Genomic DNA, 12,418 nt, shown 5'->3' with positions numbered 1-12,418 from the left:
TCAACCAGAGGTCGAGCAGCCCGAGGAGGGGGTCTTTGCAGAAGTCCTAACCCTACACCCCCTACCAGAACGGGTATCCCGATGCAGAAGGAGGTCGTTGCCTTGGCCAAGAAGAGGTGGCTCAAGCCACACTCGCCCCAACCTGTCAATCGACGCCAAGTATAGGCAGATGGAGGGGGATACACTCTTGCTGTCGTCGCACCCTCAACCGCACTCTTCAGTGATCACTGCGGCATCACTCTACTCTAAGCCTCGGTCATCCTCGGCCACCTTATCCTCGCTCTGCTAGGCAAGGAACAGAAGATCTTGGAGGCGTACAGGAAGAAGCTGTACTCCAACGCCTCGCTGCAGCGGCGTAAATCCAACGCGGATGCCATGTTGGCAGCCGTTAACCAGAGGCTTTGGTGGGAAATGGCAAACTTCCTTCCAGAACCTCTGGTGCAGGGCCAAGCACGCTACAAAGGAGGACTAGGAGGAGCCAGGCTGGTAGTGGAGGACATCATGGAGTCCACCGTGGCCCACATCAATACCTCTTGCCTGGCCATCTGCATTGCCACGGTCATGAGAAGGATGGCCTGGCTTCGGGCTACTAAGTTTAACCCTGATGCCCAGGAACACATATTGGACCTTCCGTTCGAAGGTAGCAACCACTTTCACTCTACCACCGACGAGGAATTAGATCAAAGGAATAACAGCTCGCAAACTGCAAAGGTTTTATCCTAACGAAGGCCACACCCAAGGCGTACACCCAGTTGCATCAACGCTCTGACAAGCGGCGAGCCTTCGGTGGGTTCTGTGGCTTCCAGTAACGGAGGTCGAGGCAGCCTGACCGCTCTCTTAGTCGGCACTGGAGCAAACAATAAAAGGGCGGGGGGCATGGGCTTGTTCCAGTCCCCCTCCTCTGCAGCAGACTCGGGGGGGGGGGGGGAGGAAAAAAAGCAAGACGTATCCCTATGAGTCTGTGTCTCTGGAAGGGGTGGGCAGGCTTGCCTTTCACATGCAATTGTGATGCCATACCTTTGCGGACCCCTGGATCCTCTCTGTAGTGTCCTCCTCCTTCCTCCCCTCCACTCCCACAGATTGGGATGGCAACTCTGTTGACGGTGATCCGGTTGCTCTTAGAGAGCCAGGCTGTGGAAGAAGTCCCAGCCTCCCAGAGAGGATTTGGCTTTTATTGCAGGATGATTTTCCCCATACAAAAGAAGAACCAGGTTGGCCTGAGAGGAGTTAGACCTATACACCCTCAACCTCTCCCTCCCTCTTCAGAAATTCAAGATGGTTACGCCAGCACTCATTTCGGAGACACTAGACAAGGAAGACTGGATGTGCTCCATGGATCTGAAGGACGCCTATTTACACGCCCCGATTTGGCAACCGCATCGCTCCTTGCTGCACTTCAGGATCATGGGCTGCCATTTCCAGTACAAGGTGCTACCCTTTGGCCTCAACTCAGCCCCCAGGTATTTACCAGTTTCATGAATGCGGTGGCAGCCTTCCTCAGGGCCCAGGGCCACAATGCTTACACCTATCTGGACTGGCTCGTCAGTGCAAGATCCCAAGAGAGGGTTACCCACACTTCCTGCGCACTTAGGAGCACTCTCCACAACCTAGGGTTTACTATCAACATCAAGAAGTCTTCGCTGTAACCCACGCAGATCCTCCCCTTCTTGGGCCTCATCTGGGGTATGAGCTCCGTGAAGGTATTTCCCTCGGAGGACAAGATTACGGCCGTCAAGAGGTCCACTACGCATTTCCTTACCAGAGCAGTGACCTCGGCATGGTGGTACGAACACTTACTGGGTATCATGGCAGCAGTCCTTCTGGTTGTGCCACACATGAGGCTCAGGATATGGAGGTTACAGCTGCACTTTGCAGCCTTATGGAATCAGGAGAAGGGCTCCCAAGCGGAGCTGATCAGCATACCTCCTTCTCTACATTAGGATCTCACATGGTGGTGCAGGGACTGCAACCTGCAGACGGGCAAGCCCTTCCTGCAGCCTCCTCCGCAGGTCACCATCACTACGTACTCCTCCCTTGAGGGCTGGGGAGCCACTCTGGACAGCCACAGCGTCCATCGGATCTGGACCCGGCAGGAGTCACATCAACTGGCTGGAACTCGATGCCATCTGGCTAGCTCTCAGTGCTCTCCTTCCGCTCATTGGGGACAAGATTATCCTTATCCAGCCTGACAACTCCACCAGCATGCACTATGTCTATAAGCAGGGGAGTACCAGTGCCCTCCTCTGTGCATCCTAGCGATCAGCATGTGGGAATGGACCCTGGAGAACAACATCTACCTCACGGTCGTCCACCTCCCGGTTGAGGTCAACTTGGAAGCGGACAGGCTTGGCTTAGACTGGGAGCAGACAATTATGAATGGCAATTGAACAACCAGGTGCTGCGGGTGGTCTTCAGCAGATGGGGGCACCCTGAGGTGGATCATTGTGCCTCCTGGAAGAACAGGAAGTGCCATCAGTCCGCGTCTTGGCAGGGACAGGGCCCCGGGTCCCTGGGCGAAGCATTACTGATTCGATGGGAAGGCATGACAGCCTTTGCCTGTCCTCCCATACCCTTGGTCCACAGGGTAATCCGCAAGATAAAGGAAGCTAAAGGAAGCTAGTCACCTCAGCATAATTTTGATAGCTCTGTGGTGGCTGGAGAGACCGTGGTTCTCCGAAGTGCTCAGCCTCACGGACAGACCATCCATTCACCTTGCGCTGGGCCCAGCCTATCCCGTGTCCCAGCAGGGCGGTCAGAGCCAAGACCACGGCTATCGCATTCCAGCGGCAGGTTCCGTAGCAAGTCATAGGCAGGGCGGCCCTGTGCCTATGGGGCCGCCTCGTGTCCCTTCGGCTTCTGTAAGCATTACTGTTTGGACGCTGGCTCTAAGTAAGACGCAGCCTTCCGACAGGTGGTTCTAAGGAACTTATTTGCTTAAGGAGGCTCTTCTCTCCATCCTGGGGCTACATTCAGTTGTAATCGCCCCTGCAGTATGGAGGAAAGGGGGCGGGACGTAAGAGTAATTGTTACTCACTGTAGTGACTAACGTACTCTTAACCCTTAGTCCCCTTTCCTCCATATGTCTCACCATCCTCCCCCCCTGATAATACTGGTGTCATTATGCAATGTTAAATATTGTCGACGCGTCAATGGGGACAGAGGTGTGGCACCTGGGGGCGGAGTCAGGGTAGTGCATGCTCCCAAGGCCAAACCCCTGCGTGCCTCTAACTTTAATGGGGAGGAAGGTTTTCTTCTGGTGAAAAAGGTTCAGTCTCCCTAGGAAGGGACGTCTATGCAGTATGGAGGAAAGGGGACCCAGAGGGTCATTATGAGGTAGGCGGTAAGGGGTTAACGGTGCCGGTAAAAGTGCCGGAGCCGTCAACCCCTTACCGCCTCATTCCGAGGTCTGCTCGCGGGACCCGCTAAGCTGCCTGGTAAAACCAGGCAGCCTTAGCGGGTCCCGCGAGCACCCTCCCCATTCCCATTGAGCCCTATGGGGGCTCGAATGGGGAAGGGTTCCTTGAATGAGGAATTACCGGGCCCTCCAAGGTCAGAATGGCCCGATAATTTCTCATTCAAGGAACCCGGACCCAGTACCCGGTAAGGGGGTAGCCATGCCGCTAACAGCGGAATTGTTACCTCCTACCTCGTAATGACCTCCTAAGTACTTATTCCCTATTCAAAAGTCCCTTCAGAGCAGCTGACCAGAATCTCTTTGCAGGGTGTTTCACCTGTACATCCATTAATAAGCTTGAGATTACAAAACCTGACCCTGTTGTACGTTCATTTAAATGAATGCATACCATTTTGGGACAGAGCTCAACCCTTTGGAATGCTCTCCTGCTTCGTTTTTGATCCCAGTCTAACATCCAGGATAGGTCTTTAGACTTGAATCTTTCGCACAATTTATTGGCATGCTTCCGTTGGAATGGACAACCTTCGTTCATAGCCTCCCAAAAATACCTAGTTTTCCACTACTTTCACCCTGGTTGATAATCCGACAGTTAAGACCAGACGGACCATACCACACTCTTAATTAGCAAGTGTTAGATCTTCTGGAATATTTCCTAGCTCTCCAAGTATTATCCAATTTCACAATAAAACATGTGTATAATTTGCAAGGAACTTTAAAACTTCTTTCGCCATTGCCCTATTGGTGCCATATTTTCCTTTATTATGATCTAAATGTTCACGCCTATTTTCCGTAGTTAAGCCTGTTCATTTCTAATATATTATTTTATTTGACAAACATTGACCCCTTGTATACTTAGAAGCAGAATGTATGCCATCATATACATTGAATGCATTTTGGGCATTTAAGTGTACTCCCGTTGGTGACCATGTCTTTATTTCTAGTTGGCGCAGCAGAAAGGTCTGGCTTGTTTCAACATTTCCTTGATTCCTACCAAGTAATGTTCTTCACACTATTTGCGCTGCTAGCAGGAACGGCCATTTTGATAATAGGTAAGAGCCTGTTAATGATTTGCTCAATTTTGCCAAATGTTTTAAAATCTGATTCTGGAAATCTACTGAAGTTATAATCGTTTTCTATTATTTTATAGCATACCATGCAGCATTTGCACCAAGGGATCCAATACCTCATCCAGCTTTTTATCCAAGGACACCACCCCAGCCTGTTAACAATAGTAAGTGTTGTGTCTTATTGATAGTCAGTTATCCTTTTAACGTACAGTATTGTCCACACAGAAACCATGTGATCCGTCTCCTGTGGAAGCTCGATTTAGAAAGGTTATACTGCTGACTGGATATCAATTAGTCTATTTGACTAAGAATTTGCAGATGACTTATCTGCAGAGACTATTGAGAAGTTCAAATAAGTGTTGGTAACCGCATTAGAATTGTAATTGTTTTGTGGCATGGCCTGTGTTGTAGTACATTTGTTACTCCTATGTCCTGTCCCCTTTCCTCCATACTGCTTGGGTGTCCCTTGCTAGGAACGGGAACAGAAGCTTTTTCACCAGAAGAAATGTCTTTACCCCTTTAAATGTAGCTGCGCGCTGGGGCGTGGCCCCGGAGCATGCGCTCCCTTGACTCCGCCGTCCGGAACCACACCTCAGTCCTCTTTTCTGTGTCGACAGATGTGGACCTGCTTCACCTGCGCTGTGATTGAGGCCTCATTTTTCCCTCCTAATAAACCATCGGCTGACCAAAAAGCGTTTTCCATTTTTCACCAGTCCTGAAGAAAGCATGGCAGATAGAACATACACACACAGTCTATGACTTTGTCCACAGACATCTGCCATGCTGGAAACACGAGCTGTGTCAAGTAAAACAATGCACTGAAGTTATGTGTTACTAACCCCACATGTTTGATTTATTGACCATCTATGAAACGAGTATGAGTTGTAGACATCAAAAAATCAAGGTTATTTGTTCCTTTTTACTTTGTTGTATTTCTAATAAATGTGTGTTTTTACCAGTTGAAAACAAGTGCCTGATCAACAGACTATTTGTAAAATCTGTATTTCCAGGTGCACCACCATTAATACTGACCAGTGTCAAATGGAGGGGTAGCCTATGTCTCACTTGCCTTAATTCTAATAGAATTGTACCTCACGAGACAGGCCCCCCCGAAAACAAAAAAGAGGGCTCCTATCCTGCTTTCTTATCCATTTTAGGACCCCTGACAGGGATTCATGTGGAGCCCATGCCCGACCGCACTTGATCCCTTGCGACAAGATTCAAATCGGTTACCTTTGCACTAATCCCCCCGCGATTTCCTTCTCTGGTCCTGTTCGTTCAGCTCAAGCATATTTATATGGTTGTGAAACGTGACTGGAATATCTGGGGCGCCTCGAAGATGGCGGTGGGTGGAGGAACGGCCACTTTCTTTATCTTATTTCCTGAGCTCATTACTGCCTACTCATAAATGATTGAACCCCACTGTTGTGACACTCGGAGCGCTACCGCCTGTACAGCCCTGCCCTGTCGCAGCTTCGGCTGCTCGCAGGCAGAGCAGGACGAGGAGTAATTTGCCAATTCTGCAAGTGGCACTCGGCATTCTCTGGGCTCACCGCCCAGTACTACTCATACAGCCCTACCCCTTTCGTACATCCTTGTGGGTGTCTCCCAACATGGGGACGGTACCGGAACCCTTGGCAGTGAAAAATTGAGCTTTCCCTTTAAACTTAGTATAGTGCGCAGGGGTCAGCCTTGGGCATGGGAACATCCCGTGAAGGCCCCGGCCTCGGTGCCTCACCTCAGTCCCTTTTTCCGCACAGACGGTGTCAGACCTGGCAGCCAGCTCGGAGACATTTTTAGCTTTCGGCTTGCTTCCCATTTGTTTAATTCTTTTTTTTCACTTCCCTTTGGTGCCTCACCTCCCCCCGGCGCATGCCGGCTGCAGGAGGATTCACGAGATATGTCCCTTACGACCGCTCGTTTCCGGCTTCAGACCTCCATTCACTCAGTCTTGGGTGTTATGGCCCGACCACCGCTGGGACTCAAGTACGTCTTGCAGCGCTCTCGGTGTCATGGTGGAGGGAGATCTTCAACACTTCTCCTCCTCCCCACCTTAAGGGCTTTGTCTCTGGGACCTCTCATCAAGACAAGGTAGGCCCTTGGTTCAGCATGGAGACTTCTTCCCCAGGGTTCCCACGGATCGGGGTTCCTCGCATTCAGGTTCTGTCATTCCCGAGGCCTCTAAGGATACTGGATTCCAAGCCGAGGGGCCCAGGGCTCTTCCAGGCGATCCAGGGACAGACTTGAGGCCTTCCAGGCACACAGGCTGAGGGGCTCTACCAGGCTGTCCTCGGAAGGACCATCAGGCTGGTCCTCTTCTTCTATCCCAAGGGGTAAGGGACATCGAGTGCCACCTTTAATAGTCGTTCCTCGGCTAGCTCCAGAACAGCTACCCACACAGGTGCGGAGGGCTGCCAGCCTACCGTAGCTCGCTCTGAGGCAGTTACCCAGGGCATTTCGACTAAATGGCAGAGGGCTCTGCGCCTACCAGAGGGATCTGTGAGGTTGACGCCTCTGCATCGGGTGCAAGACCCAATCTGTAGCCTCCCGTGTCTGAGGCCTCTCCTGGCGCAGAGCCTCCGTGCCCACCCTCCCAGGGTGTGGTGTAAGGTTTCAAAATTGCGGAGCAGCACGTGGCAGAGCCTGTGAGGCAGGCAGCCATCTTGGCAGCCGGCTCAGGGACTGCCAGTCCTTTCAACCATCGAATGGGCTTTGCTGGATGATTCCAGCCTCCTTCCCTCTGGAAGCGGCCGCAGATCCTACATTTCAGGTTTTTGGTCCCCACAGGGGTACATCTACCCATCACAGACTTACAGCTAAGTGCACCCAGGTGCCTCAGTGCTTTGACCAGGAGCGGAGGCCCGGCACCTCAGAGGGCAGGGCCCCTAGGTGCACGGCAGCCAGTGAGGACTCCTTCTTCGAACGCTTCCTCTTCCTCATGTGTTCCCCTCAAAGGAAGGGACTCCTAAAGTACATTAGCCCAGCCCCATCCCCTGAGTACTCCTCCCAGTCCCCCGGCACCAGTCCCTCCTCCAATACAGGCACTTCTAGTCGTACCAACCCCTCCACCCCCTGCTGTGCCACCAACGCCTGCCCCTCAGCAGCCGTTGGACTTGTCTATGGCTCTGGACCTAGGGGGACCCCTGCGGTGTTGGGAAAGATTTCATTTATGTGCAATTTTACCTCCATTTATGGACCCCCAAACTTTTTGCTTTTGTTTGGCTTTCCTAACCTGACTTTTTCCAATGGAGCCCAGCCTTCAACTTAACTCCCCTGGGCTTTTGCTCACTTGTTATGTTGAAACGGACACGTCCGTCAGGCTGTCAGTACTGGGAAACTGTTTTAGTTTTTATCTATGTTGCCATTCCTTGGTAACTTTTTAACAGTGCACAATGTAACTTGCAGTACCATGCGCTGGGGTCCCTTTTTCTTTTACGGCCCTAGACACCCCAAAGGATTTTTTGGTGATTGTAGGAGTGTACCTGGAATGAACTGGTGGCAGCAGTTACTTTTTATAATGTTTTACTTCTTTTTAGTGAATCATACCGCGTTTGGTTCAAGACTGTGGCCAGGTCCAAAAATGGCCGAGCCACAAAGTCTTTTGCTCTGTCTGATGGCCATTTTGTCCCTGCAAGAGAGCAGATCTTCGATTGGAAGTCATCGATGTTGGTCCATCCATTCCAGGTCGATAACCTGTGTTCTCACCAAACTACAGAAGGCGACAAGCCTCCTGCACAAAGAAACGGACCCGTGAAACAGGTGGAGATGTTTTGGAAGGTTTTGGCACCCTTCGCCCTCTGCTGTCCCGTCAGACCCCTGCTTTTTTCTTAGATCAAGAATTCCTGCTAAGACACTTCGCCCCTTTTGGACTAGTGAGAATAACTACTCTCGACGACCTCTGCTTACCCACCGAACGAGCCCCTTCGGAAGTGTTACTGGGCCATACAGTGAACTGTCCGGCTCTACCTCAGGGAAACACGCAGCACCACCGCCGTCTCGAGTGCAAACCCGAGACTTGGGACATTGCTTGCTTGTGGTCCCGTGCAATCCCCCGCCAAGCTTTGCAAGCCTAGCTCCTCTGGGTCCCGAGTTAGGAGAGTGCATAACGCAGCCTGCATCCATGACTCCCGCGTCACTACTTGGTGGTGACGGTCGCTATAGACCACTTGCTGTTCTGCACCAGAATTTTCTTCATACCTCCTTTGGAAGCTGAGGAAAGGCAACAGTCCCGTCACTATGGTTCTCCACCGCAGCCGCTGAGAGGTGGATCGCCGCAAAACTGCGAGACTCGAACTTACTAGCGACCGCGACTGAACTGGCAAAGTTTGGTCCGCACTGTGCCGAGGGTCAGTGACTAATTGCATAACTTACCGGCGGCCCCCTGGCACAACCGATCCCATTTATACACGATTTTCCCTTCAAGGTATTCGAACTTGGCTGGGTTAGCCTGAGCGCCCTAGCTATTCTCGCCATTTGAACACTGCTTTGCAGCCAAGGGCAGGGCCTACTCGAATAGTGGGAACCAATTCTTCAACTCAAGCTCCTTCGTGACTTGCTACAGCCCTCCCAAGAAGATCTGCTTTTTGCTTCACCTGCACGATCGTGCTCTTTTACGCACAACTGTACTGTTGAGCACAAGGCTCCACTCTGTTCGGCAGAATCCTGGGCAGTTCCCTTAGGGAGCACTACACAAGATTAGGACTACAGGTGAGAGCAATAAATCCCCTTTGGTATCAGTCTGTACCACAAAGATTTAGTTGGTAGCTGTGGCTGAGCAGTCAGACTTATCTCAAGAGGGGGATGAGCAGTATTCAGGGTTTACACAATAGGCCTACAGTACTATGGCACAAGGAAACACTGACGAAAGCGTTGTATTAAAAAGTAGATATATATTTATTTTATACACTTCTAGATGAACACATCTATCACAGTTCTTGAAGCAAGTTAAATCAGTCAGAGGAAAAATATGCACACTCCCTAGTTAAATTGTAGATCCAGTGAACCAGAGTGAAAACTGAGCAAAACGGCACAGTGTAAATCACACGCAAGGGATACTCTATCAGTTTCTCACAAGGGAGGGAAAGTACAAGTTATATAGAAATAGCTTCTTTCACCCCCTAGCAACACTTCCCATAAGTTTGTGAACCAGATTAAGCAAGACAGTGCATCAGTATAGGCAATACTTAAATGAAAACTGAGCAAAATGGCCTTTCACAAGGTTTAGAAAGGGGAAGAAAAGGGTAGTTATAAGAAGTAGGTGCATCAACAGTGTCATGATCTCTGCTTCCAAAAGATCAGGACTTGCCCGACTCCCTTGGAAGCAGACCCATAACCCCGGTTCCGAGTGCCAGCCAATCCCAATTGGGACCTTTTGGACCCTGTCCTGGCGCCAGTGGCACCAGGCTCATAAAGATGCCCAGTCCCAGCGCTGGAAGCGCCGGGCTCATAATGCTTGGGTGGACTTACCTGCAGCAGACCATGCTGCTTACTTACCTGCCAGTTGAGCCCCTGATCCTCTTCTGTTTGGGACTACTTTTCCTGTTGGGTGGGGCAGGAGCCACTCCCTAGGTTCAGAACACTGGAACTCTTCTGGAAAGCAGGAACTCTTTTCTCACTTAGGCGAGGCTGTGGAAGGAGACACCTAAGCACTACAGGAGGCTATTTAAACCACACCCGATGGATGAATCTTGCTCTGCGTTATTCTGCATTCTCTGCAGCAGAACGCTCATCGTGTCTTCTGCTTCTGATCCTGGGCCTAAGGGAACAAAGGCTTACCATCCTGGAATCCAGTCTTCAGCAGCACCTGTAAAGACAAAGAAAGAACAGGTTAGCACTACGGTCTTCAGTGGCAGCGCATCTCTTACCTGGTCCATCGGCTGTCACCAACGCCTCGCGCTGCATTCCGGCATCTGAAAGACAAAGGCTTACCAGCTCTTCGCACGCTCCGGAGGCCTTCGGCGCTGCATCCCGCATCTGAAAGACAAAAGAAGGTGCGTTTAAAGACATTGGCCAACTTTATTACTCACGTGCCATTACTCCTTCCCACGCCGAATCCAGTGGGTATTCCAGCACCCTTCAGCTTCTCTAAAGCTCCGAACTTGTACCTGCAAGATAAAAGGGACAGTTAGTGCGCATCGTGAAGCAGGCTACAAGCGCTTACTTACGTGCTTCCAGGCACTTCTATTCCTCACGCGGGTTCGATCCTCAACTCTCATCAGCCCGCCATCCGCCATCGCCGGAACCCTGCAAAACAAGAGATATCATTACAAAAGACTTTTAAGACATTTGAAGTGCTCAGAACTTACCGTTCGTGCATTTAACGACGGACAGCAGTCCTCTGAGGTCAAGAGGCCTGCACCCTTATCCAGTGAAGAAACTGGTTACGGCACCCTGCCCCGAGGCAGATGGAGAGCTCGGCGTTCACTTACCTAAGGTGAGGGCGTTAACCTTTGGGGTTCCACAGGAGAAGAGAAAGGGAAGAGGAGAGAGGCACCCAATAACCCCAGTTCATTAATCCCATATTTTCTATCTGCAGACATCTTACTCTTCGAGTCAGACATACAGTGCACAGAGGTCCAGCCCAAAGAGCCAACCGTGTGTTACACATCACCTTTGAAGATACGGCATTCACCCAGTCAAGACCGGCACCTCTGCGGGAATCAGGTGAGCGTTACACACAGTTCTAGTTGAGAATCAATCTAAAGAAGGCAGGTCTAACAAATGTAGCCAGAGTCAGTAGACCTGTGCCAGAGTCAGTGGTACAGGGCAAGGGCCCAGGAGCAAAATGTTCTTGTAGCTGCAGTCAAGTCTTTGGTTAACGATTTTGAAAGGGTGGATGCAGAAGTTAAAAGACAAGGTTAAGAGAGTGGGGTGGCCAACCCAACAGGTAGGTAAAGGATTTAAAACCCCTTTAGTGCTACCGCAAAGAAAGGGCGGCCTGGCGGAACAATGTACCTTTAAAATGAAGTGGCTCCTGCGGTGGCGGTTGTTACTGGTAGTTCCTGCAGTTTGGGTGATCCAGCAGAGGAAGAGAGGCTCTCGTCGTGGAGAAAGGTTCGAGTTACTGCACTACTCAGGGATGAAACCAGCCGCGGTGCTGCCAGACGAATAAAAGGTACGCTCCTTTAAATCGCGGTCCAGGTGGACTGGTACCTGGCTAACCGGCCTCCGAGTATAGGGTACGGGAGATTCGTCCAAGGCAGGTCTGGGAAGGCGATTGGCAAAGTGGTTGGCCCACCAATTCAAGGGAAGAAGGCTCTTGCAGGTTAAGATCTTATCTCGTGGTGTGGAGAAGAGTTGTGAGACGCTGCAGCAGGGCTTCACCGGTGGTTCAGTCGTTGCAGATGTCTTTGGCTTCTCTATTCTTCGGCTTCTTAGTTCCAGTGGCAACGTCTTGCTCTTCTAGTCCTCAGGACCCTGCTTTTATGCAAAAAGATCCCCATTCATATAGCCTAGCTGTCACTCACACAGTGGAGCGGTCATCTTGGCGGGAGACCCTCCAGCCTATCAGGATAGAGTGCGACATTGGTTGCTGAGGCAACCCTGTCCAGGGGTCCTACTCCCCCTCCGACACAATGGACCCACCCCAGACTCAGTGGCGCCTAAAGGTGGGCTTCTCGACAGAAGCCCGCCAAAAGGACGAACAAAGGATCCCCGACCTGGGTTAGGATATTGGAGAAAGACACGAGAAAGAAGTTAGATTAAAGTTCTGGCAAATAAAACCTACCGGAGTAAAGTTAATGTTAAAATACACTGGTGGTATGTTAGAGGCTGTCAGAAAAAGTGGTAGCCTCGAACAATGGGAAAATCCTATAGGAAAATATTTGCGGTTGAATATATTTGGTAGTAACCACTGCCACCAGCCAGAAACCTTTGAGAGAGGGACTGTACGGTACCCTCTCGAAAATGAACATAAGGGAAAAACTATTAACCCTTC

General features: G+C 50.8%; 1 protein-coding gene across 1 annotated transcript in view; it reads left to right on the top strand.

Annotated features, from left to right (window-relative positions):
- NUP210 (nucleoporin 210) overlaps window positions 1-12,418 on the top strand; it is a 1,233,892-nt gene that overhangs the window by 1,186,641 nt on the left and 34,833 nt on the right. Inside the window, exons 38-39 of the mRNA XM_069643978.1 lie at window positions 4,357-4,464; window positions 4,563-4,646. Coding sequence (XP_069500079.1) covers window positions 4,357-4,464; window positions 4,563-4,646 — 192 coding nt within the window. The remainder of the gene's footprint in view (window positions 1-4,356; window positions 4,465-4,562; window positions 4,647-12,418) is intronic.

This window comes from Ambystoma mexicanum, chromosome 2p (genome assembly GCF_040938575.1).
Source record: "Ambystoma mexicanum isolate Mex_15411 chromosome 2p, UKY_AmexF1_1, whole genome shotgun sequence".
Classification (NCBI taxonomy): Eukaryota; Metazoa; Chordata; class Amphibia; order Caudata; family Ambystomatidae; genus Ambystoma; species Ambystoma mexicanum.
Note: the sequence above shows the minus strand (reverse complement) of the source record. Positions and strands in the feature narration are given on the sequence as shown.